We start from the raw sequence: 27216 nt of genomic DNA, 5'->3' as shown, positions 1-27216 counted from the left end.
CACTTGCTCCACTCTAAAGTAGAACCACAAAGGAAATGAAAAGAACATGCAAAGGCACCACCAAAAGGTAAAAAGCACTAATGCCAGATCTTACATGAATAAGTCTTCAATGAAGAAAAATCTTCAAGATACAAGTATCAGTGTATTGACACTTTTTATCAAAGAAAATAATGCAAAATTTTATACTATTTTTATAACATTTTAGTAAAAATTATGAAGCTTATCAGATAGCTCACAAAATTCAAGATTATTTAGTGTTAAAGAAAAATAAAATGGGTGAATAATTCAAATAATGTGAGAAAATAAGCTGAACTAGTTTTGTTAAAAATTTGAGGAAGAATAAAAGCCGGAAACTGTATGGGCAGCTAAAGCTCTGATAAGGGAAAACTTTGGGGTTTCACTGAACTGTCACAAATCTGGAAAGTGCAGCGGCAGCTTGCAGATTGAAAAAAACACTACTGAGCCCTATGGGGCTCTGTCAAATGGCTTTGTATCATTGTAACAGACATCCCAAACAGCATCCATAGCATCCTTTGCAGCTGATTCCGAACAGTATGGATTTGCCATAACAGACTTGAGAACTCGTCTCCGCACGCACTCCTGTACACAAGTTAAACAGTTAGTGAAAGTTAGCAGATAATATTTATCTGGTTGGAAGCAAAACAACCTTCACCATGACTTTGGCATAATAACAAGAAACAATGGTTTCATGTCACTATCTCAACACTCAAACAGAGGTCCTGATAAACATTTCATTTCATGCAGACCAACAGAGGAAGAGCGGTGAATTTGGTTAGGAGCTGAAAGTTTAACATTCAACTGTTTGACTTCAATGCCAACCTCCAAGTGAGCATAAGAAACTTGAGGGTTTTTATGCAAATGGATATTTATCAGAAATGCAACAAAGAGTTGTTGGGACAAATTGTTTTTTCAATTGAAGGATGTGACCATACACCTGACACAGTGACACCACATTTGCAATGGGTTCTGATTATCTTTTGCAACTCTGGCATCCTAATCCAGAACTTTTAGTCCAATAAATCAATGGAACTGTTGATGTGCTCAGTATTATAGAACCCCCCCATACTGGCTAGTACAAACAAGAAAATATTTAAAATTTGATCCAGTTAGGAACTGCTCGAGTCAAAACTTTAGTTATCAAAACAAAATTATTCATGTCCACAATTTTTCGTAATTTATTCTGGTTTGCAGGAAACTTTAAAACTAGTTATGAAGATAATGACCTTGGACCACAAAGTTTGCATTCTAGAAAGCACCACAAGGTCATGGTGGAACGGTAGCATTAGGGGTGGGCATTAGGCCGGGCTTGTGCCGATAAACTAGGCCGGGCTTGTGCCGATAAACTAGGCCCAAGCTCGGACCGACCAGGCCCCATAGAAAAGGCAAATCCCTTATGATACACCAGATCGGGCTCGGTTATTGATAGAGTGAATAGATCTGCCATTTCTTGAAATGTCTCTTCTGATTCAAAATCGTGGTGCAACATGTATCTCCTTTCGTTCCAGTCATGGAATAGATGGAATAAATCACAAAATGGGTTTTTGTTCAAGAATAAGATCTTATTAGAACTGTCCATATCCGGTTCATCCATCGGAACCGTATCACATCTCGAATCTGATGAAATAGGATGAATTGAGACGCCGAAGGCCCCCATTTCTAATCATCCACATTACAACACTCATGTACTCTTAGCTGTTAAAAGCAGCACCTAGGCTTGGGTGATGGGGCCCTAATTTAGCGCCTAGGCGGTGCCTAGGCTGGGACCGACTAGGAATAAGCCTAAATCGGTCCTTTTTTTTTGGTCGACCTATATGGGTCATACAAAAGGGAAAAAGCAGGCCCTAATTGTCCCTGTTTCCCCCCTTTCACACTCTATCCCTCTCTCCTCTCTCGGCTGCCCCCTTTTCGCACTCTCTCCCTATCTCCTCAGTTTTTGCAAGAAGAAGTAGAAGAGGACGACCCAATCAAGGTACTCTCTCTCTCTCTTGTTTTTTATACCAGTTTTGTTTTTTGCAAGAAGAAGAGGGCAACCCAACCAAGGTACACCCTTCTCTCTCTTTCTCTCTCTCTCTCTCCCGTTCTTTCTCTGCTCTCTCCCTCTCTCGTTCTCATTCTCACTCTGCTGTCTTGTTCTCACTTTCAGTGTGTGTGTTAATGTGGTTGTGCTTCTGTGATTTTTCTGTAAAATGCTGAATTTTTATGTATATACTGAATTAGTATTATATTTTATGTGAAATGCTGAATTAGTATTATATTTGTTTCTGTGAATTCATATTTTGTTGACTATAGAGATACATTACGAGTAATTGAATATATATATATATATATATTTATATATATGTGTGTGTGTGTGTTACTGTGCTTCTTGTGATTTTTTCTGTGAAATTTTTATGTATATACTGAATTAGTATTATATTTGTTTATGTGAATTCATATTTTGTTCATTATACTGATACATTATGAGTAATTGAATAATGTATATACAATTATATATATGTGTAATTATGTATATTCTACAATACAATCTGAATTTTTATTTTTTTGTGAAAGCATGCATAGTTACTTTTGCTGATTTTTTTTGTCTTTTATAGCCCGAAAGCATGTTAATTTTGTTGATATATGCATAGTTATTACTTTCTGAATTTTTATTTGTTTTTGTGAATTTTTCTATAAAAGCCCAAAAGCATGTTTAGACTATTACTTATTATGTAATATATATATATATATATATATATGTGTGTGTGTGTGTGTGTGTGTGTGTGTGTGTGTGCGTGTGTGAGTTTCTGCGAAAGGCTGAATTCATATTTTGCTGATTATACTGACACGTTTTGGGTAATTGAATATATATGTATTTCAGCTTATTATGTATTGCAGCATATATATATATATATATATATATATATATATATATATAATTACTGTATTTCAGCATATATATTAATATATGAGCTTACGTTATTTGCTGCCTACTTTTAATTTAACAAATTTACATGGTTTTTTTGTTTAGATTCTTTAGAACAATAATGGAAGGGGCTTTGGTCCACTCCAAGTACGACATTTCGAGAATTATAGGGGGAATTGAAGCAGAAATCTAATGATCCAGCATGGAATTGGGCCTACTGTAAGGATAAAAAAGATTTGAATTTTATGACATGCGGTAAATGTGGATTAACTTATAAATGAGGCATATACAGAATAAGGCAGTATCTACTTGGGATTGGAAGCAACGTGAAGGCTTGTGATAAAACAAATACAAAAATCAAGAAAATCTTTTAAGTACACGGATGACTCGAAGAAGAAGAAGGATAAAAAAATAAGAAAGAGATGGTTAATATATATGAAAGATCTGAATATATGTTCTAATCTTTTGATTTTGGTGAAGGACCTCGTGCAGTTTCGAAGGGGCAGCCGAGTAGTACATTCGGCTTGAGACCACAATAGGCAAAACAGTCTATGGATTTGTACTTTCGAGGTGATCCAGAGAAAGGAAGACAAGCAATAAAACAAAACACGTTAGAGAATCACTTCAAAAAGAAAGAAAGGGAAACAGTGTGAGAGTACATTAGTAGGTAGTTTTATGGCACTGGAATACCTTTTAATACAGCAAAGTTGCCTTCAGTTGGCAATATGATTGAAGTTATAAGCCAATTTGGACCATGAATGAAGCCTTCATTATATCACGAGCTAAGAGAACCACTTTTAAAAAAAGAAATAGAGAAAACGAAGGAGTTCTTAGTCCAATACTATAATATCTGTGAATTTTTCTATAATTTTCCATAAATAAAAATAAAATTTTATATCTCATATTGGTTTAAATTTTAATTGAAATTTAATTAGATTTGAATTTAGATTAAGTATGCACTGGAATTTAGAATTTATTTGGAATTAATTTGAATTTTAAGTTAAATTGAAGTCTGATTCGAATTTGTGGTTTAATTGGAATTGAATCTAGATTAGAGGTCCATTTGAATATGGAACTTAATTGGACCCAAATCTGGATTTTATTTGGATCTTTGGTGATTTGACCCATAGGGTGGAATGCCCCTATGTAGGTCCCCTATTTGATATTGGATCCCATTATGGGTTGGATCCAATTAAGTAAGGCACGCCCCCCACCTACTTGCCACAAAGAACCTAATTAACTCTTTAAATCTAATAGGGTTCTAATTAAGTAAGTTAATTAAGGGAGATCTTAATTACCTAATCTAAGGATTTCAATTACTCATTTAGGAAAGTATCCTAAGCTAACAAGGATAGAGGAAAGTTTCAAAACTTCTTATTTCCTTCTTGAAATAGGATGGGACTCTATACAAAAAGACCCCCTACACACGCCCTCACCTATCTCAAATCTTTTATTTTGAATGATTCAATTCGGTTTATGGAATGGTAGTGTTGAGTTGAATGTATGTAACCCGCCCGGAATTCTAACCGAAAACAAAACTAATGTTTTCGTTGTGTTTCCCTTTTTAAAAAAAAATTGCCTTTATTTTCGGGTTAAAATTTTGAGGGTTCCAAATACAAAGTACATTGGTCCAAATATGGATATAGTATAATGTCAAATGGTTGGACTGATACAAAAGGGTGTATACTCAATAATTTTTTGGTTAATTTTCATTTATAAACGATGTTTTTGAAATCGGTTGATATATCCGATGAAGTAAAAGATGCAAATTTGTTTTTTTCATTGTTTAATGATATAGTTGAATAAATTGGGGATGATAGAAAACATTTATTTTGGAGTCCGTGTGTTGCACATTGTATAGATATGATGTTGGAAGATATAGAAGAATTGAAATAGTTGAAGAACATTTTTGGAAAAGCAAACCTATTAGTGGTATTCATATACAAACATACTCAAGTGTTGAGTATGACGAGAGCACACACACAGACTTACACAGGCCTAAGATGACAAGATTTGCAATTAGATTTTTAACTCTAGAAAGCATATATAACATGTTTATTAGAGATGATTGGGCAAAAAAATAGTATCTCAAAAACATCAGTTGGCAAGAGATGTGAAAGCATGATTTTGAGTTCAAAAATTTTGAAGGGAGTGAGTCGTGCTCTAAAAACAATGGCCCCTTTGATTGACGTGCTTCGATAAGTTGATAGCGATGAAAAGCTTGTTATGGTTTACATCTACAAGAAAATAGACAGTGCAAAGGAACAGATTAAGGTATAAGATTTTTTTTGTATTATACTAATTATAAATTTTGTTTTTAAGTTTTAACTTAGCTTTTATAATGATTATTTTTAATTATTTTACATAATAGGTAAATTTGTGCGATGATGAACAAAGATATGGCCCGGTTTGCGAGATAATCAATAAAAGATGGAGCAATCAATTGCACAAACCTTTGCATGCAACAAGCTTATATTTGAATCTAATCATATATTATGAGTAGGAAAACATTGAGTCCAAAGAGAAGATAAAGAATAGCTTATATGATTGCATCAATCATATTATTCGAAGCGAAGCGGATCGAGATGCACTACCAAGTAATAAGATATAGAATTCCTAATGGGCCTTTGAGATGGAGTTAGCAAAGAAGAAGAAGAAGAAGAAGAAGAAAGGGAAAACACCAGGTAAGAATTAAATTTCATATAACTCACTTTACATTATTTTTATAACTTATATACTTTAATTACATCTAATTTAGTTTTTTTAGTGGATTGGTAGATTTTTTTTGTCATTGGTTGTCCCCAACTCGAGACCTTTGTTATTCGAGTCTTAGGCCTCGCATAAAATGCATCCAGTTTCAAATGTAACTGAAGTACTTTTGAAGCGATAAATTATTACTTACTACTAATTACTAAATAATATTTGTTAGTTTGTATATATATTAACTTTATATTTTTTTTAGATTCATACCAAGAAAAAAACTGACTTTTGCACAAGACGTTGAAGGATTTGGTTTTTGTGTGATATAATCGGAGATTGAAGCGAAGGTATGAGAAGCGAATGAACAAGGGAGATCTCGACCACATCATCTTAAGAGAAGTCAATGAAAAGGATTTGTGGCCAAGTGAAGATGAAGCGGTCATCGAAGATGACACATCACTTATATGGGATGTTGTTGATAAGGCATCTACAACGTCGAGGCATAGGCCAGGGGCAAGAATGCAAGATACTAAAGACCTAAGAAAGAAAATGTCTGACAAAGGAAAGAAGGTGGTGAAGATGGAAAGAAGAGGAAGAAGATAGCTCTGAGAATAGCAAAATATCGATGAAGATGATTCAGGTAATGACGATGGACTTTTAAGTTCATCATCTAAGGATTAAATTCTTGTCGTTATTGTAAACTTATTATAAACTTATTGGGGTTCTTTATGACTTGGATGTGAACTTAATATTGTTAAGGTTTTAATTGTGTTTAAATTATGTAGTTGCCTACTTGTCTTTTATTTACATTGAGCAAGTTATCAGTTGTATGGTTTGTTTATTTAATTGTTCATTTTTTCTTCTTATTTGTCTATTGCTTATATTATGTCTATTGTTGTTAATTTTTTTGTATACATGATTTTATTTTTTGTATATAGTTTATTCACATTGTTAGTTGTATGGTTTGGTTATTCAATTGCTCATTTATTCTTAAATTTTTTGAGTAGGTTATCATTTGCATGGTTTGTTTATTCAATTGTTCATTTTTTCTTCTTATTTGTATATTGCCTATTTTATGTCTATTGTTGTTAATTTTTTTGCATACAAGAGTTTATTTTTTTGTATATTGTCAATTCACATTGTTAATTGTATGGTCTGTTTATTTAATATAATAAGTGTTTGACGACATGTTATGTTTGTTATTAATTTTAGCAGTTTGTTTACGTATTTTGTATGTTTTATTAATTTTTTTATTTGGGGTACCGCCTAGGCCCCACCTAGTCTTTTTAGGGGCTCACTGCCCAGGCTCCGCCTAGCGCCTTTGGCAACTAAGTATGTACTGTAGTGGGAGGGAGCACGCTTAAGATAGCACTCAAATCATCCCAGATCATTCAATTATCTTAACGACATACTTAGTATGAGAAAAATCAAACCACGAGTTGAATATGCAATTTCAACACCAAAAAAATAATACAAAAAGCTATGATCTGTCATATCAAAGTTGGTTTTGATTCTTGAGAAACTCATTAATATGACTAACTCATTGCTTATCACCTCCTGTGATGTCATGTCATCCACATAGAGCAATAAAATAATTATACCTGCATCAGAAGACTTAACAAATAAGTACTAAAACGGTTGTACCAAGCCTTAGTAGTGTGTTTTAGGACATATAAAGCCTTTCGCAAGTGGACTTTTCCATGCGCCAATTCTAAACCCGGAGTTGGTTCCATATAGACTTCTTCATTAAGTGCGATGGTGCGAGGAGAGTATATATATATATATATATATATATATATAATTTTTAATAATTTTAATGCTAATGAAATAAAAACAATTATCATATCATCAATTCATCATGCAATAAATCAAATTAACAATCTATAATTGTTATTCTTCATCAATAAAAAATAACACCACCGGTGTGGAGGTGTGAATATATATATACAATCTAGATCGGATTACCTAATTTACATCCTATTATTCCAATTGATAATGTAATTATTTTAACAAGGTAGAGATTAATTTAGGTGCTTCCATAGAATATATCAAATACATGGATAAGACTTGAACCATTATTTCTTATTCAATTATAGCACATACTTGTTCATGGCCTCGTATTTTCAGAAATCCTCTCAGCAGTTCACGCTTATAGTGGCAATCACCACTTAAATGGCCTGCACGTATCTGGCACCCACAAGGAAAGTTTGAGATTCCAAATTATTTAGTTGAAGAAAGTCAGTTCATTGACCAAAAATATATACGTGGACAAGCAATTTGCTTCAGGATATTACTAAATGGTGATCCTAAGTCACATGACAAAACTAGTGTCATTTAAGCTAAATTATGTATACAGTACCTCACTGCATGCATGATGAGCACAGTTTGTCCAGTCCAAGTTGGCAGACCGACAATCATCGTATGCATGAATCAATTCATGGATCACGACTTGGTCAACCTCATCTTGGAGGTTCAAATGGTTACTGCAAACCAAAATCTGACAAAAAAGAAATTTAGAGAACCAGTCACTTGTCCCACCACTTAAAAGTAATGCAGCTAAGGAGTATGATACCAAATATATGAACCAACCATGAACCCCAACACAAAGTACATAAGACTGCAACTTGATGACCGGAAATGAAAATCAAGTGGTTCTATACCATTTGATACAATACAAGTATCACAGTGTTAAGAATTCAAGGCTTGCCTGCAACTCAATTAACTAAGCGAGAAGATGTCAACTCATTCAACTAAAAGATTCAACTTAAACTCCGATGTCTCAAATATTTCAAGGAGTAGCCTCGAGAAAGGAGAAAGGTGTAGCTAAGAGTCTAAGAATAAAGAAGATGGTGGAAAATTTGACATTTTTTTGTGATATTGAAGACCCAACTTAATCAAATAACTTGGTTGAACTTTGCAAAATTCTCTAAAGACTAGATTATATCACTCCCACTGTCTAAGACTAACAATTGTTTACTTTTATTCAAAACATCAATTTGAAGTTGACACCAAAATGAGCCCCAATACTACGTTAAAACCTCAACATCAAATATCAATGTCTTTACTTGGCACTCAGGTGCCCCAAGTGAGAAGTCTAATACGCTAAAAAAGAACCAAGCTTAAACCCAAGTACTACCAAGATTTGAAAGAGGGTGCTTTGACTTGAAAGAGGTCAAATTCAGATTACCTGAAGAGTCATGGTTAGGAATCAGTTGATTTGGTTATTTCTCAGCCCAGTTATCTCAGAACTGTGACACTATGACTTTCATAAATACTGATCAGAGCATAAATTTGTTAGAATATGGTGGGTCATTGATAAACTTTTGAGTTTGACTCTGACTACGTGATCCACAAAATGAAATTTAAGTTAGAACCAAAATGTTTTGCTTTCAAGTTGGAACATCAATATAATCAACAATTAACCCAAGACTGCCAAATCCTGAAAATTAGGCAGTAGCATAGCATGCGATAGGCAACGGTATCGTCGTTGGTGCGATGATGTGTGGTGGCACAAACATTGAGCATTGTTTGATTAAGCAGTGTCAGCAGATAAAAAGATGATGCCTTTGGAGATTTGGTTAAATGAGTTCCCACGTGTAGCGTTTGGACACATGGGAGTGTGTGTGGGTTAAGGCTAATTTCCCTATAAATCACCTTAGGTGGTTCCAACCGAGTATGGTGACTCGTGGTTAGGCGAGAGAATGCCTAGGAACCGGTGAACGAGTTTGGGTGGTGTTCTTCGCTATGGCATACAATCATCAACTAGTCTTCAGACTGAGGGTCGCAAGGCCTTGTCCCTTCTATGGCGAGGTTATGCTTGGGCGTGCCCATAGAGTCGTGATACGCTTTATGGAACGCAAGGCTAAAGCATTTGTACACTTGCTAGTCGGTATGGGACGACTATGCACGTAAGTGGCATGGACCAGATAGAATACGTAGTTGAAGATGCGCTTGATCAGCTTCTGCTAGGCAGCTATGCACGAGGTAGTGTGCAGGGCCAATGAAATGATTCAGCACATGGAAAAGTGTTGGTACGTAGATTTTCGCAGTTAGGCTGGCCAGACTGGGCAGTCTGGCGTGTCGCGGGTTTGCAAAAAATTCTATGCTCGTGACAAATTGGCACCAGAACAGAAAGATTCACGAAAACCTTGTTGTTTGTTGAGTGCGACACTAAAAAGGGTAGTGATGGTTTGTCTTGTTTACGCGAATTTGCACAATTGAAGTGTAGTTGACCGAGCGCAAAAGCAAGTTGTTGGCATTGTGGTATGGGTCATCTTGTTGATGGTAAGCAAAAGTGTAAGGTTGATGTTCAGTTGGCTAAGAAAAAATGGATAAGCCAAAGATTCATACCAGTTGTGTGTTAGGCTCGCAGGTGGAGCATGATGTTCGCATTGTGCATGCAGAGAATGCACGTTGGATTCAGTTGAATTGATTTGCACTTTTGAGTATATTAATAACTCATATTTTACATGCATATCTTTCATGCAACCTTCTCTTTATATTTATTCTTCGTATTTGTCACAGACCAAGCTTGTTGGAATGTCGCAAGCGCAGAGCTCCATTGAGTGGAAAATGCATGGTTTGTCTGGCGTCGGCCAAGCTCGCAAAATTTTTTTGCTCGTGATAGTATCGTTCTCTCTATAAATTACACTTAAACATATCACATAAAATATATATTTTTTATCTATAAAAGCTCACCTAAGCTTAAAGCCCTATGTTGGGGCACAACACATTTAAGCTAAGCAAGTTGCTCGTGGCTTTGACTCGCCAGCGATAGTTGTCAAACTCGCCTATTTGAACCGGCTGGTTCAGTGACTCAATTCGAGTGGGGAGCCAACCGAGTCATGATATGTGTTTTACTCTTTCTCAACCCAAACTGGTTGGGACACGGTTTGAACCGGTTCACTATGTTGGAACTCATTCCGAAGCAGTCTACTAGGCTGAGTTAGGTCTCCCTTCAATTTTTGGTATGTCACTTTGTTTTGAAAAGGATGTTAGGAAACCCAATCCAAATGAGACGTTGGTTGGGATTTCAGTCCATGAATTTTGGGATTTTGGCCAATGCATATCTATATTTCCAAAAACTAAAAACCCATGCAAAAAGAAAAATAGGAAACCCAATCCAAATGAGACGTTAGTTGGACTCAATCCATGCATTTTTTCAAATTCCATTCTATAAATAATTAAATTTGATTATTTCCAAAAAAGGATGGCCTAGCTAGTTCCGTTTTGCACAAACAAAAGCAAAAATATTTGTTTCAGTTTTTTTACAAAACACCCAAAAATGTTTCCTTAGTAAAAAAAGTCAAACTTGTAGTTGAAAACCATTTTACTGTTTAAAAGACAACCACAATCTCTTTAAGTTTTAATTGGGTAGGTTTTGAAATTGGATTGACCAAGTCCAGTCATTGATCCAATCCAACCCAGTTTTTACACCACGTTCCACCACCGATGCTTTCCAATAGCCCTAGAAAACCCTATTGAGTTTGGGATTCTAACCCTTTTGCCTTCTACTTTACCCATACCCTTTGGTCTCCCATTACTGCTGCTGGATAGCTGTGGAAGATTCCAAAGGCTGATCATGTGGACCAGCCCTAGCCCTAGCCAACACCTATATATATATATATATATATGTATGTATATATATATATATATTGTTGGGTGTAGACCACCCTTGCTGGATGATTGTTCTTTAATATTTTCCTTTTGCTTTGGTAGATGGCAGCATGTGGGGGCCAACCATTAACCATGTCACCGTTTTTAGTTGAGCCCCACTAGGCTTCACAAGAATAAAGATGTTTGGGATGCTAAAAAATCTTAAGCTTTTGTTTTTTCTTATTATGTTTGATACATTATGCTTAGGCAATAGGGTTTCAAAGATTCCCCTTTCTAAAAAACGTTTAGACCCCTGTTGTAGCTGTTTGACTATATATTCACCAAGTTTTATCTTTTGGCTAGATATTGGCTTTCACTAGTATGCAAATCATAGTTGGCTCATTATGTTAGCAGCCATTTTGGGGATTTTTTCAAATCAGTTTGGTGGAGCATGAAACACAAATATAGATTTGTGCATGTCAAACTCTATAACTAGAATAATAATAGCTCGTGTACATATGCTTTAGAATGAACTTCAGCCTTCAATATAAATTTTGCTTAAGGGAGAGATATGATATCTCCAAAAACTTTAAAAAGTAATAAACTATGTGGAAGTTCTTTTAATTTTATGCAGTCTGTTTTTGTGCATATTCACTTTAAGTTTGGTATGCTATTACTTTTTAATACATGCATTTATTTACAAGATAAACTTTATTGATCCACATTTTGGAAAGTTCACCATCTTTGTTTTAGTTTTCCATTAATAATGTGAGTTAGTGTTTTTTCAGGTGTAGACTTGGATTGAAGATCATCAATATGTGGTGGAAGCTCTAATTCAAGCATTTAATAGCTCACTAAATCATTTCGGTGTCTTATTTTTGTAACATGCACATCCATTTCTTTTTTGTGATATAAATACTTTAGGAGTGCTAGAATTGGTATTTTGATGTTAAAAGATATATATAAATATGTTTCTTTCAATTAGCTTCACTTTTTTTGTCAATTTATTGTCTTTAAAAACATTATGATGAATCTATGTTAGCAGGGTATATATATTTTTTTGGCAGGATCTATGGCAATGCAGGAAATATTTTTTGTCAATTTATTTTCCCTTTAAAAACATTATGTTGAATCTATCTTAGTAGGATGGGTATATTTTTTTGCCAGGATGCATGGCCATACAGAAAAATAGAGTTGGTGGTGGCACCAAGCATGTTCTTTGTTAGTTGTTAAACTGTTTAGAAAGGTTTATGGATACATGAGATATGTCAAATATGCATATATGCCCTATTATGCTTGTTTATGCATGAGAAATTCTCATTTTATTCAAAATTTGACTACAAAACCATTAAATCAATTTGGTTTTCATAGTTTATTTGAAAATATGGCTATAGCACAGAAAAATGTAGTGAAAATCAGATCAAGATTCAAATCTGAATGGTTGGATTTGGTTTAGCCATTCATTTTCTCACTCTGATCCAGATTTTTTGGATTCAATATCGGATTCGGATTTGGTTCGATGTGTAGTAGTTTCGGATCGGATTCAGATGTGATCTTTTGGATCCATTCGGATTCAGATTATATTCAAGGAACAAAAATTTGGACTCGGATGTCCTTAGATCCGGCCCGAATCCAACCCGTTTTCACCCCTAAACCCCATGCCGCCTTCTTTTTTATTCTTTCCCCCTCCATCATCTTCTTCTTTGGATGAGAGAGAAAGAGAGACCGTGTGTGCATATATATATGTGTGTGTGTGATAAATAGATAAACTAATAATATTTTTTGCGATAAACTGATTTATGTGAAAATTTGTTAATATGATTCGGTGAAAATATTCATGTTTTGGTTGAGAGAGAGGAATGCAATTTTTATCAAGTGATTTATGTTATTCATGTTTTATCAAGTGATTTTTGTGATTCATGCATAAGAAATTAGGAATGCATGTTTGATTTGATCTATTTATTGTATGTATACTTGTTATTGATTTTATTTATTTATTGTATTGTATGAATTTTGTGCATACATGTTATTGGCCATGTATATAAATGCTAAAGATATAATTATGTTTTAATTGTTTAGCTTAGTTCATGAATTGTGTGTTTTTGTTTCAGTTGTTTAGCTTCAAAATTGGTGTTGAATGTGTTTTCTATTATTTTTTGAGCAATTATTTAAATTTTTATGATCTTTTAAACTTTTTTTCCTTTTTTGGGATCTCAACTGGGCCGACCAATCTCACCTAGTTCCTAACTAGGCCTTTTAGAGGTTCACCAACTAGGTGCCGACTAGTGCTTTTGACTACATAGCTAGGCATTACCAATGCAATAGCGGATTGCAACAAAGCCCAAGATACCAATGGGTTGATTGCTACTTTCAGATCACCCCAAGAACGAATACCAAGAGGCACCAAACCATGAATGCAAAGACACCCAAGAGGGGGAAATGCAAGACATACATACCCCTTCGCCTCGAACGTACCCACCGCTTATCTTCTTGTCACACTCTGCTGCCTTGATGAATCTATCCCCCACATGACACCCTGACTTCTCCAAATGCTCCCTCAAGAACTTCACCATCGGGCCTAAACAATAACAGCCAACCCTTATCAACATAAGCAGTGTGGTAAGTCACAACTATGGACTAAGCCCAATTGGATAGCTAATTACTGTTATTAGCAAGAGAAAGGAAACAAACAACCAATCAAACAAAGAAACAGATGGACAAAAAGAGAATCGTGAGGTCGGTGTTACTCCGGAGGCTTCTTTGGATCATGTCTTGACACTCTTCTACAGTTTTGCCTCCATCTTTATAGAGTGACGAAGAAGTAAGGGAAGTCTTCTTCTCACTATTCTCTTCCATTGTGGCTTCCGTTTGTTTTGCTTTGGAGCCTTCCCACAATCTTGCCAAGGAGAGCAAAGAACCAGATGAGGATGGTTCTGCGCCTTCCTAATAATCAAGAACAACATTCATTCACCACATTCAATCTCTTACGTACAACAAGATCTTTCATAAAAGAAAACTTTATTTTACTTGTTACTTTCATATTTCTATTAACCTTAATGCTCAAATATGCATTACCAACTACTCGTTTGACGCAATGACCTATTGAACCACACATTCATAAATTCAAACAACTAAAAAGAGTTGGTTTACACACAAGAGAAACTCCAGGTTCTTCAATATTCCCAATTGTTGACAAACTTTGTCTCTTACTCCTTTATTTCATCAAGCACTACAAAACCAGGAGCAAAGATAAAGTATGAATAATATTGAATAACTAGAGGAATTTCAAAATTGTGCACATATTTTAACTTCAAAACAATTATGTATGCATTAAGCTTTATAATTGCTGATCCGCTTGCCTTTAAATTATACTCTCCAAGAGAGAGGGACGTCCTTTTGCTACGTCTGTCTTAACACTTTCCCATACTGTTCTTAAACCTACCACACAATTGCCCTACCTCACAATCAAGGGCTAAATTCAGGATAACAAAATTTTTATAGTTAATCATAAACTTGTCTTCTCTCCTAACATAATTTTCTTAGTTAATCATAAATTTGTCTTCTCTTAGTCCTTATATCATCCTTTCCCACTTCCATTGCTTATCATGCAGTCAGTAGGCCATTATCGACTATATCACATAGGTATGGGTGCTGGTACAGTGTATGACACAAAAATTTCCTAAAAATATGGGTATATACATACATATGTATGTATGTATATATGTATATACATATACATATATAGATATAGATATACATAAAGCATATAAGAATATACACATGTAAAAATTAACAATTATATAGACTGTCAATTACAAACTAGAAGTTCTACTTGTAAAACTCTACCCAACTGAACCTTGTACAGTTACCTGATTCTAATGTTTCTACTTATGCAACTTACATGTATAATATTCATATCTGGCTCATTTTCTAATAATAAGAAGCAAAAATAGAGCAATATAGTCTTTATACTTCAAAAATCTTATTCAACAACGACATTGTATGATACCCATCACTACAATTGCTGAGCACACAATTTATTTAATTTCTTTACAATAAAAAAAGGGATCAAGAGTAAACCAACAAACACCAAGCAAGCAGTTAAGGTAGTTTACTAAGATATCATTTTTGCTTATGACAATTACTGCAAGACCTACAATTTTTTTAAAACATCAAACTGTGTTCACCAAAACTTGAGCACCATTGCATTAGTAGGTTTCTCAAACAACTCTGCAACTAGACAGAATATCAAAAAGTTCTAGATTGAGGTGAATGTATAAAAGTTTGGGGAGAATGGCATATTAAAAAACAAGTATGCACCAAGTAGTTTCACATGCGTCTATGCTTTCTTAACACAGAATGGCATGTAAACCCTCTTTATTACAGGAAGTTGAGTATCCTTATTTGGATATGACGCACAAAACAGAGAGAAATTGAACTATTCTTATCCTAAACTCTTAAGATTGTAATGCAAATGAGAGAAAGACAGAGATAGAACTGTTATCCTAATTTTAAGGTGCAGGAGAAAAGAAAATGTGAGCAAAATTGTTGTGAACATCGAGTTTGATTTATCTAAATATACAACAGAATGAAATGGCGACTTTGCTATAAATTGTTATAATTATAGACAAAATGCATTTATATTATATATAGTAATGGAAGCATGCAATTCACACATGCTATTCATTTATGTTAAGACTTTAGTTTATCATACATAGTCTCATCATTATCAACAAGCAAATGAATAAACAATAATCCCAACAATCAATCATTATCAACAAGTAATGAATAAGCAATGCCTAAGGCGCCAAAGATAACTTGCTAAGATGAGAAGGTAAGGGCAAAATAGGCAACATCACAATCGTATTATGATGTTTTAGGAAGTCGATATATTGCCAAAAAGGTACGATAGTTTCACGTGCGCCCAAATCAAGCAAACAAATTAGTGCTTTCTGAAATGTTTTAGAAAAGAACAAAAAAATACAAGAGAAACAAAACACCAACAATCAAGCGAACAGAAAATAAAATGAAAAAATAACAAGAAAAAGACATCATTTATGTGACCAAGCACAATATGAAACAACCGCAATGAAGAGCGATTGCTAATTGGGAAACAGCACCCGAGAATCGACGAAAATAAAGTGCAAGAACAACAATGAATCGAGCCAATTATGATTCTAATCCCGCAATGAACACAAAGGGTTAAAAGATCATAGGCAAAAACCAAAGTTTCCCCCCAATCCCACCGAGTGATTAAGATTTTTGATGCGACAAACAAGTATGATTCTCAAAGGAAATTCCCAAGGCGATGGTAGAAGAAACAAGAGAACAAGAGGTAGAATATGGTACCTTGAAGGAAGCATTGCAGAGAAATCCTAGGCGCCCCTGCAAAGCGTCTGGGCGAAGAGAAGCAAGGGGCACACAAGAGAAGAGAAAAACAAGACTTGTTTGCTTCATTCAAACTATTTTCAAAAATCGCAGTTTTCTCGTGAAAACATAAGGATCATATTTTTCTCACAATATTTACGTTTTTTTGGTAAGGCACGGTATTTTTATTTTAAACATCATGAAAAAGAGTGCGTTTTTAGTTTTTAAATATTATTTATTTTAGTTCATTTTTTAATTTATTATTGTTCTCGATATTTTGCCAAAAAGATGAGGTTTTTAAAATATTTCAATTTCTCATTGGCTTTTGCTTGTCGTTATTTTGACGTTTTAAGCGTTGTGACAGAGTACTGGTACTCAGTTCAAACTCATCCCAAACCAGACTTACTATTGCAAAAATGATATCTTGATCTTAGGAGCGTTTACAAAAAATGATATCTCGATCCTAAGAGGCCTCTCGGAGTGTAGGCTGATAGGAGCGAACACCGAAGAGAAGTGGAGGAGGAAGGAAGAAACCTGGAAGAGCCGGGGAAGCCATTCGGAGTAGGGGTGTGCAGGTGTCAGGGTATACTCCCCCAACGCTTTTTCTTGTCTTTCGTCGTTCATCCCGTGCTATTTCGTGGGTACGGGCGAAACACCACGGGATGATGAAAATTTGTCTGTGGAACTGCATTGTCCGACAGCAAATCATATGCACTCACATTGCATAGTTTAGTGTGCCATTGCACCTGATCTACCCTCTATCTTCTATTGGGCCCCACAACTGACAAGTTGTACCCAAAGATGGAAAGCAGTCAAGTGCAACGACACACTCAAAATGTGCAATGTTTTTACACTTGATCTTCCCTCACATTGTCATGTGTTTGCGTACGTGCACGGATGCATGTGGGCCCCATGCGGCGAGCGTCCTGCGAACTCGCAAAAATGGTGTATCAAATGCCCCCCAAGGCCGAGATATTGTTATTGGAATAGTATGGTTTGGGACGGGTCTGAACCGAGTACCAATACTCATTCAGAAACTCTTAAGACGTCAAAATAACGACAAGCAAAATCTAGTAAGAAATTGAAATATTTTGAAAATCTCATCTTTTTTGGCAAAACATAGACAAAAATAATAAATTAAAAATAGTTTTATGAACTAAAATAAATAATATTTAAAAAACTAAAAAAACACACTTTTTCATGATGTTAAAAACATAAATATTTTGGTTTATCAAAAAAGCATAAATATTGTGATAAAAACATGATCTTTATGTTTTTACGAGAAAACTGTAATTTAAGAATCAGTCATGTTTCTCGCGGTGAAGATCTCAATCGCTCGACGAATTTGAAACTTTGGTTCTCACATGATGATCTTTTAACACTTTGTGTTCATCATGGGATTGAAATCATACTTGGCTTGATTCATCAGTGTTCTTGTACTATATTTTCATTGATTATCAGATTATGTTTCCCAATTAGTATTTTTTTCTTCATTGTGATTGTTTTGTATTACGCAAAATTGTGTTTGGTAATGTAAAAGATTTCCTATTTGCTACTATTTTTTAATTGTTTTTTGTTCGCAGGATTGTTAGTGTTTTGTTTCTCTTGTTTTCTCTTGTTATTAACTAAAACGGTTCAAAACACCTTAATTTGTTGACGTGAAACTATCGTACTTTTTTTGGTAATATATTGGCTTCCCAAAACATCATAATATAATTGGGATGTTTTTTATTGATAATACTTGGCTTGATTCATCAGTGTTCTTGTACTGTATTTTCATTGATTATCAGATTATGTTTCCCAATTAGTATTTTTTTCTTCATTGTGATTGTTTTATATTACGCAAAATTGTGTTTGGTAATGTAAAAGATTTCCTATTTGCTACTATTTTTTTAATTGTTTTTTGTTCGCAGGATTTTTAGTGTTTTGTTTTTCTTGTTTTCTCTTGTTATTAACTAAAACGGTTCAAAACACCTTAATTTGTTGACGTGAAACTATCGTACTTTTTTCGGTAATATATTGGCTTCCTAAAACATCATAATATAATTGGGATGTTTTTTATTGATAATATTTAACATAGCTTAGAATCACATATAAATTGCCTAGTGTGCCCTCACCTTCTCATATTAGCAAGTTATCTTTAGAGCCCTATAAATTGTTTATTAATTACTTGTTGTTGTTGATGATGATTGATGAAATTATTGTTTATTCATTTGGTTGTTGATAAAGATGTGACTATGCACCCAAATAAGGCTCATAAACTCAAAGTCTTAAGATAAATGAATAGCATGTGTGGATTGCATGCTTCTATTACTAAATATAACATAAATGCATTTTGTCAATAATTATAATAATTTATAGCAAAGTTGCCCATCCCATTAGAGGCATCCAAATCAAAGTAGGATAATTTTTATAGTTAGGAAAATATTGTTTTACCAATTCATTATATTGTATATTTAGGCGATGGTATTGCGCGCCGCCTTGCGAGTTCCAAGGCAGTTTCCATTGCTTCCAGTCGTGTCATTCCTTCTTTTTAATTGCCCATGGTTGCTCGTGAATGATGTAAGCTTGAACATTTCCAAGTACGGTAATGCAACTCATGCCTTTGCACAAAAAACTATGCATATCATATGCACCTCCAGGATTGAATGTTAAGACTCGATTTCCTCCATTCATATTGAACACGTAATTTGAAGTACTGCTGCACCCATGATGTTGGGTGATGAAAGAAACAGGTTCAGTCTTTATCAAAATCTGCACCTCAGTTTTGCATGAGTTGCCAACAAATGCAAGAGGTGATTTGTCCATCTTATCTTGAATTTTCTGCATTTTTGTGGACATGACCACGTTCAAGCTCGTGGGAGCAGAGTGTAATGTGAGTTCAGCTGAGTGTGATGTGATGTCCGCACTTATCTGGCTCTTCGAAGCTTCATTGCATTCAACATGTTGAATATCATTCTTAACCAAGATTTCATTCGGTTCAGCCCTTTTGTTTTCATTTTCATCTTCTATACTTGATACTTCTTGCTCTATTTTCAGGGATGTGAGTTACTCCTTTAGAGACTCGTCCACTACAATTTCTTCATGCTTGCTTATTGCTAGAGATATTGGAAGTGGTTCAACTTTTTGTGGTCGGTCCCCATTCAAAGTATTGCTCATAGCGAAACTTCACCAGGATTTCATAATCTCTAACCTCCTTACTAAGTTCCTTGAATCCTCGTGTTCTAGCCCCAAGCAATGCCTTACAAGGGCCTCTCCAAGCAAAATTGTGGCTTGGTGAATGATGTGGTTCCTTTCAACCACTTGTCACAAAACCAATGAATGTACATACTGAATATCGTTCAATACTCCCTTGATTACTTCTGGTTTAGGTTCCTCATTCCACCAGAAATAACTCCAAATCATCTTGGATACTCATTTGATAATCCTCTCAAAAGTCTGCACAAATATTTCACTCTAGTGGCCCAACATGATGCTTATAAGGTTCAACAGGTTCTGTCTTGGTATGAACAGGTTTGGTTGGTATAGTTTATGGGTTCAAATTGGGTTGGGTTTCAGATAGGGCTCAGTTGGGTTTCAGGCTTTCAGCGAGGGCTCAGCTTGGCCTCAGTCTTGAGTAGGCTCAGTCAAAAAATCAGGTTGAAAGAGTGGGCGTTGGAAGGTCAAACTAGTTATAAGTCGGTATGTCAAAAATTACAGAATGCAGGAAATAACAGTATGAAAAAACAGGTTATGATAAAACATTAATTGCTCACAGTATAGGTGATCAATAAGGATCAAATCTGGAGGGTAAGCAGTTGAGGAGTAACTATAGTAAAAAATTTAGGTCCAAATTCATAATGGTTTTGGAGAAATGACTTTTCTATCAGGCACCAAAAATCAGGACAATACTATTCTCTTCTGTAAAAAAATTTCCTCTGTACACTGAGCAAGATTCAACTGTATCTCGCTCAATTCTGAGTCAATTTTCATGTTTCTTGGTCTTAGTTGACAAAAGCACTAGTCAGAGCCTAGGAGGAAGGCCCCTAAAAGCCCTAGGCGGGACAAAAAATAACAAATCAAGAAAAGCAAAAATATTGCAATAAGTAGTTAAATTTAGTAACAAACACATAATTGTAACTACGGACAAAGTGTGTAATTCAGTGTAACACGTTGCAAAATTCATGAAAATTGCATAAAATTAAACCAGTCACTTGTATCGTTAAAGGTAATTTCACGGTGAGGGTATTTATCAGAGCGATTTTCAAAAGTTGATAAATCTCGGGAGTTTAAAAAATTGAAAATATATAAATAACAACAAAAAACCCAAGAAAATAATAAATTTTGTATTATTTTTATTTCAAAAATATAAAGAAACATGTTTTAAAGGTTTTAAAATATAAAATAAACAAAAAAATAGGAAATGCAAACTTAAAATTTAAAAAAAAAAAACTCAAAAAATATCGCGATATTTTCTATTTGCCGATATTTTGAAAATATCACAATATATTCCCAATATTATATGCAACCTTGATATTGCCGATAATATCGCGATATTTTCAAAATATCAATGATATCGGTGACTATGTATTAAACATACACCAAAACCTGGAGCACACCATCCGATTAATATATATATATAGAGAGAGAGAGAGAGGGAGAGAGAGAATGGGAATTATCTTGCCCCTGTTTCTTTAGGTCAACGTTAGGACCCTCCAAAAACCATAGTGTTTAGATATTTTATGCTCGATCTGAACAATTAGATGTGTTTGTGATTGTTGCTAAATAGAGAACATGTAATTGATTAAACATCTTTATTCTCAAACATGTATTTTAAAGATGTAAAAAAATCATTAGTTGATATCATACTAAAATTTCATGATAAAACGTTCGCATTTTTACATCAAATCAAATTAAAATAAAGCTTGTTTATCAATAAATAAGTAGTGGTAAACAAATCTAATGGTTCAAATTGAGCATAAAACACCTAAAACTTTGATATTTTGAGGGTCTTAACGGTGATGTAAAGAAAAAGGGGACAGGATGAACCCCATTCTTATATATATATATATATATAGATAGATAGATAGATAGAGAGAGAGAGGGAGAACTGAAAAAACAGAATTTATGTGTCAAAAAATACATGCAAAAACAACAAAAATAAAAAAAAGAAGGAAAAAAGAAAAAAAAAGGAGAAAAAGGAAGAAAATAAAAGAGTGGAGGGGCGAGAGGAAGAAGGAAAAATAAAAAATAAGAAAAAAAAGGGAAAAAGGGAACACGGAAGAAGATGAAGAAGAAGAGGAAGAGGATGTAACATCCCTAAAAAATCCAACCTCTTTAAAACTTTCTCAAACCCAAAATTTTGAGAAAATTTAAAACTTTTTATTTATTATAAAAGTACACATGATTCTCTAAAGTAATACATAAGTTTGTCTATGGCCACATTCCAAATACTAGACGGCCCCCGAGCGCAAACGCGAGTATATATTAGCCTCCTAGTATCAAATCCAGTACAAAATCATCTATAAACGTATTTCGATTGGGAAATTCGCATGAGTCCTAAAAGTAATATGCCAACAAGTTCATCTTTGGGCACATTCCAACCGTTCTAAATACTAGACGACCCACCTGAGCACAAGCACGAGTGTATATTAACCTCCTAGTATCAGATCCAGTACAAAATCATCCATAGATGCATCTCGATTGAGTTTATTACTCTAAGGATGCTCGCATGTGAAAAAAGATACAAAAATGCGGAAAACAAAACTTATCTAAGGTTTAAGACAATTGAGGAGCTACATAAAAATTCAAAATTTTCAAATCACAAGCATAATCATTGCAGAAATGAAAAGGGCAAATTTTAACATTTTTCTCATTCCAAAACATTACAATTCTTAAAGTTTAAAGATCCAAACATGAAAATTAAATCTTGACAAGTTTATAACCCTCCCAAAATGTTCGGGTCCTCCAGAGACTGTACTAGGTAAGAGTGAAGCCTTTAGCCAAGCAGCAACCCGCGCTTCGTTTCAATCCTCCACAAGGTTATCTGTAAATATTATAGGGCATAAAGCACATGCCCGTAAGAAACCAAAACTAAACAGAAAGAGTACAAATTATGTTGTAATGATGCAATCAAAGTGCAATTCACATCATTTTAGATTGAGAGTCAAGGGAATCCACATTGAAACATGCACATGATATTCAATTTTATTTATCACCATTCATTCATAGCATTCATACTTGTGTAATTCATATGCATGCATTTCAAACTCATATTCTTCTCAAGCATGGTATTCAACATTGCGATCATTCATAATTATAACAAATGTTTGCAAAAATAGATGAAAGTTTACCATCAAGCATGTTTCGAAGTGAAATACATGTAACAGTTCAAGATAATATAAATATTCACTTTCTTCATTCTTGGTTGCGGACCGCTCCAATGGGACCTCGATGTGAGGTTGCAGCTTCTTTCAGTTTAATAAAATACATGGCATAATATACCCCTTATTAAATTGGATGAATCGAAGTGAGGAACCCGAGAGTGTACCTTCGAGCGTGAGAAAAAGTGGCTAAGAAATCAGAATGAAATCATTGTAATATTCAGTTTGTGCATAAATTGTTATTTCATTTGCATGAAGCATTGTAGCATGTTTATTTCTGAAATATGAATGCAAGCATGATTAGTTATATAGTTATAAATTGTTCTTAATTTTGATATTGTGATATTGCATGATTTAGATGATATCTGAAAATGTGTCAATGCCTATTTATATGATTGAAATATTTGTGTTCACATGTTTGGTAATTACCTACTGAGGTTGTGGACTTATGCTTCTATTTTTAATATTTCAGGTAATGAGTAGGCCGATGGGTGATGATTGTAGGCTCGGAATGGCGCCAAGAGGGTCACAGTTATTTACAGTTTCGAGATGACTTAATATTTTGACATTTGTTTATTTGATTAAGTCATGTTAACTCTGATAAGGTTTGAAACTAGTATTTGATTTATTAAACCATTACATATAAGAAATTCTTTAAAACCAGTATTTCATCATTGGCCTTGCCTTAATTGAATTTAGCTCTACAGAGTCAGCTTGCGCATGCACTAGCGTTTAACAGCTCTGTATAACCAAGTTCGAAGTTAAGCATCCAAATGACAGAATTCTTAAATTATTATTTTTCAAGAAACACTGCGAAAACTCTTTTTAAATACGGTTCAAGCCTTGAGCGGGTTACAGACACTACACACGTATGAAACTAGAATAATTAAATCAAACTATGCATTTAATAAATCAAATACTAGTCTCAAACTTTATCAGACTTAATCAAATAAACAAATATCAAAATATTAAGTCCTCTCAAAACTGTAAAGAACTGTGACCCTTTGGCGCCACCCCGAGCCTACGGTCATCACACATTGACCTACTCATTACCTGAAATATTAAAAATAGAGGCATAAGTACACAGCCTCGGTAGGTAATCATCAAACACGTGAACGCAAATATTTCAATCACATAAATAGGCATTTACACATTTTCAGATATCATCTAAATCATGCAATATCACAATATCAGAATTAAGCATAATTTACAACTACATAACTAATCATGCTTGCATTCATATTTCAGAAATAAACATGCTACAATGCTTCATGCAAATGAAATAACAATTTATTCACAAACTGAATATTACAATGATTTCATTCTGATTTCTTATGTGCCACTTTTCTCACGCCCGAAAGTACACTCTCGGGTTCCTAACTTTGATTCATCCAATCCAATGAGGAGTATATTATGCCATGTATTTTATTAACCTCATTAAACTGAAAGAACCTACAACCTCACATCGAGGTCCCACTGGAGCGGTCTGTAACCGAGAGAACTCTCAATGCTCATAACAGTCATATTTATTTCCATGCATGATCCTATCATGTCGGAATTAACTACGCAAGTTCTCATGCATGAATCATTACTAACATGCTTTCATGTATACATTGTATTCAACATACTTTATGCATGATTTTGCACTATGTACACACACTTCATACAAGATTTCACATTTCATTTAACCACATCATACATCATCGTGCATACACCATAACATAATCAAACATGTACCTGCAACAAACACATTCCATGTTCCGCTAACTACAATCATGACAAGCATGATCTCTGAACTACAAAAATAATATCACTTATATCCCCATACATTCAAATCATGCTCAGCATGATCTCCAAACTCTATTAGAACAATCCTGTATATCCACAACTAAGTGAGTGTGAATAAGAATATGCTACATACAATTAAATAAATAAGGTGTATGGTGCATCTACACCACATACTTACCATGGGTATTTACCCAATTTGCATTCTTATGCCTCAAATTTCATTTATGGCTTTTCTAGCCGCAAGTGATCCCTAACCACTGGGATCGCTTATTCTGCTTTTGAATTATTATACCTATTAAAAAACAATTTACATTTGCAAAATTCATGCATTTATCTCTATGCAGTTCTAATATTACAATTGAAGTTACCAATTCAATCTAATTGCAATTCACATCCTAACATGATTGTAATTCACATCCTAACATGATTGTAATCATGAGAGTAAATCATTCTTAACATATTTCAAAAAATAAAATTTAGATTTGCTATCACAAACAACTAATTTCATTCCACCAGTTTAGTTTAGGAATCCAACATTTGCGATGCGATAAGGAGTAGCGGAATTCAAAAACCAAAAAGTCCAGCAAAGAACAGCAACACGAAAAAGATAGTCGTCCCCTCACAATGGGAGAGCGCTACAGTGCTGCACAAACCATGATAACTCTTATCTAAATACGCTTTCGCACACGAGCGATAGAAATCAAAACGTAAATCAGTAATCCGGTTGGCGAAAATCATGCATCAACAACCCAACAAGTCCAAAACAAGATTGGACAGCACCCCACGGCTGCATGCAACCCCCAAGAGATGGCACAAGCACCGAGGTACCCAATTCCAACGAAATATTTATATATACCTATTGGAATCAAATCCAAAACACAGAAACCAAATCGGAAAGAAACTGACAAAGGAAAGGTACCCTTGCTGTCATGCACAGCAGACCTTCCCGATTCCCAATGCTGAGAATCAGGCATGCAAACCGAGGAAATGATAATTAAAAAAACAGAAATCGATTAGAATAATCAATATTATTCTCTGCAAGGTAAAAACACTAATAACAGGGAAGTTCTTAGGCATAAAACTCAACATAGTTTACTAGTACAGCAAGAAAAAAATATTCTAATAGACATTTAAACAGAAAATATGTGTTTAACAAAATGCACAGAATTTACTTATTAATGACATAGGTTTCTAAATCACATTGACTACGGTATTCCCAAATAGGATGCAACAATGAATGGCACTACGGAATGCTAAAGCCCTTCCCAGCATCACCGAACATCTAACCACGAAGTAAAAATTTTACCCGTTTGCTTGTACCATACTAACCACGAGCCCAAACCAGAAACTTCAACTCAGCAGTCATATGCAGAAGAACAACGTACCAGCAGGGGATTAACAAACAGAAGGCTGCCTTTCCCTCAGCTGCCTTCTCTACCGCGAATCCTTTAAAGCAAGATCAGCAAGGCGAAGAAAAATATTTGAAATCAATACCTCAAAATCATCTTATATCAAATAAAATCGAAACCGACACCACATTTTCCGCAAAAATAGATCGCAAACAGCAGATAAGGGAAATCACCCTAAATAAGAACTCAAATCAAACGAATACAAGCTTATTGATCACGATCCGATCAGGACCTATGCTTCGCCCTCCTCCTGTATAGAGAAATCGGGAAAAGCCAGAGAGTGAAAACTGAACCCTAGATGCCAGAAGAAGGAAGGATTCTCAAAGCCATAGAATGGAAACAAGAAGAAACGAGGAAAGAGGAATTCGGGGATGGACTCACCGAAAAACCATCACGGCCGGCGGAAACTCCGGCAGTGGCTTGTTTGCCACTCCCGGCGGTTGGCACTCGAACAGGAGGAAGAAGGAGCGGGTACCAGCAGCGGCAACGGCAGATGACGGCGATGGCCCAATTTTTCTGGTCGGCGCCCGAACGGGAGAGGAGAAGAAGGAAGTGAATGGGAGAAGAAGGCGGGGAAGGGAGGCGTCGGCTGGGGTTTGAGAAGACAAGGGGAAAAGATAAGAAGGGCTTAGGTTTTGCGTGAGTGGGGTTGGGTCGGGATCGGACCCGCCTTGGGTCCGGATTGGTTCCAAACCCAAGGTCATAAAAAAATTAAATACAAATAAAATACAATAATATACTATAAATGAAATATTTTGAACCTAACCTACTAATTACTATAGTTTATTTTTAACCAATATAAAAAAATCGCAATTAGGTTAGCATGAAATCTTGGTTTAATCGCGTAAAACTCGTAAAACTTTATATTTGGTTGGATCCGATTGGATCCAGCCCGTATAGAGTTCAGATCCATGCTAAATCCCCATATTTTATTTTCACAAGAGTTTCTTACCTTTATTCATAATAATTAATCATCCAAATTTAAATAGTTCAAAGTTTTCGATATTTTCTAACAATAATAATTTATTCAATTAATTTATTTCTCATAATTAATTTTGTGACCAAAATAACC

At 34.8% G+C, this 27216-nt stretch overlaps 1 protein-coding gene across 11 annotated transcripts; it reads right to left on the bottom strand.

Moving 5' to 3' along the window:
• Positions 1 to 26722, bottom strand: LOC149822665 (Ku70-binding family protein). Of its 11 annotated transcripts, none has more exons than XM_089979954.1 (10): positions 26526 to 26722; positions 26318 to 26438; positions 26121 to 26181; positions 22480 to 22610; positions 14373 to 14447; positions 13966 to 14161; positions 13675 to 13796; positions 7983 to 8120; positions 7727 to 7810; positions 1 to 600 (listed from the first exon to the last, which is right to left on the bottom strand). In XM_089979954.1, exons 6-10 carry the CDS (start codon positions 14072 to 14074, stop codon positions 466 to 468), a joined length of 588 nt encoding a protein of 195 aa, XP_089836080.1. In that variant the 5' UTR covers positions 14075 to 14161; positions 14373 to 14447; positions 22480 to 22610; positions 26121 to 26181; positions 26318 to 26438; positions 26526 to 26722; the 3' UTR covers positions 1 to 465. The 11 variants fall into 11 exon arrangements, with proteins under 11 accessions (XP_089836080.1, XP_089836077.1, XP_089836078.1 ...); XM_089979951.1 differs by having other exon boundaries at positions 26318 to 26394; XM_089979952.1 differs by having other exon boundaries at positions 13966 to 14157; positions 26318 to 26394.
• Between the last annotated feature and the right edge of the window lie 494 nt (positions 26723 to 27216).

This window comes from Nuphar pumila, chromosome 11 (genome assembly GCF_984573655.1).
Source record: "Nuphar pumila chromosome 11, dmNupPumi1.hap1.1, whole genome shotgun sequence".
Lineage (NCBI taxonomy): Eukaryota > Viridiplantae > Streptophyta > Magnoliopsida > Nymphaeales > Nymphaeaceae > Nuphar > Nuphar pumila.
This window is presented reverse-complemented; position numbering and strand designations above follow the sequence as displayed.

Coding starts and splice junctions, on each gene's coding strand:
- LOC149822665 (XM_089979954.1), bottom strand. CDS start 14,074: ATGGAAGAGAATAGTGAGAAGAAGACTTCCCTTACTTCTTCGTCACTC. Junction 13,797..13,965: donor GATCCAAAGAAGCCTCCGGA/GTAACACCGACC, acceptor GTTATTGTTTAG/GCCCGATGGTGAAGTTCTTG. Junction 7,811..7,982: donor CTCATCATGCATGCAGTGAG/GTACTGTATACA, acceptor TGTGGGTGCCAG/ATACGTGCAGGCCATTTAAG.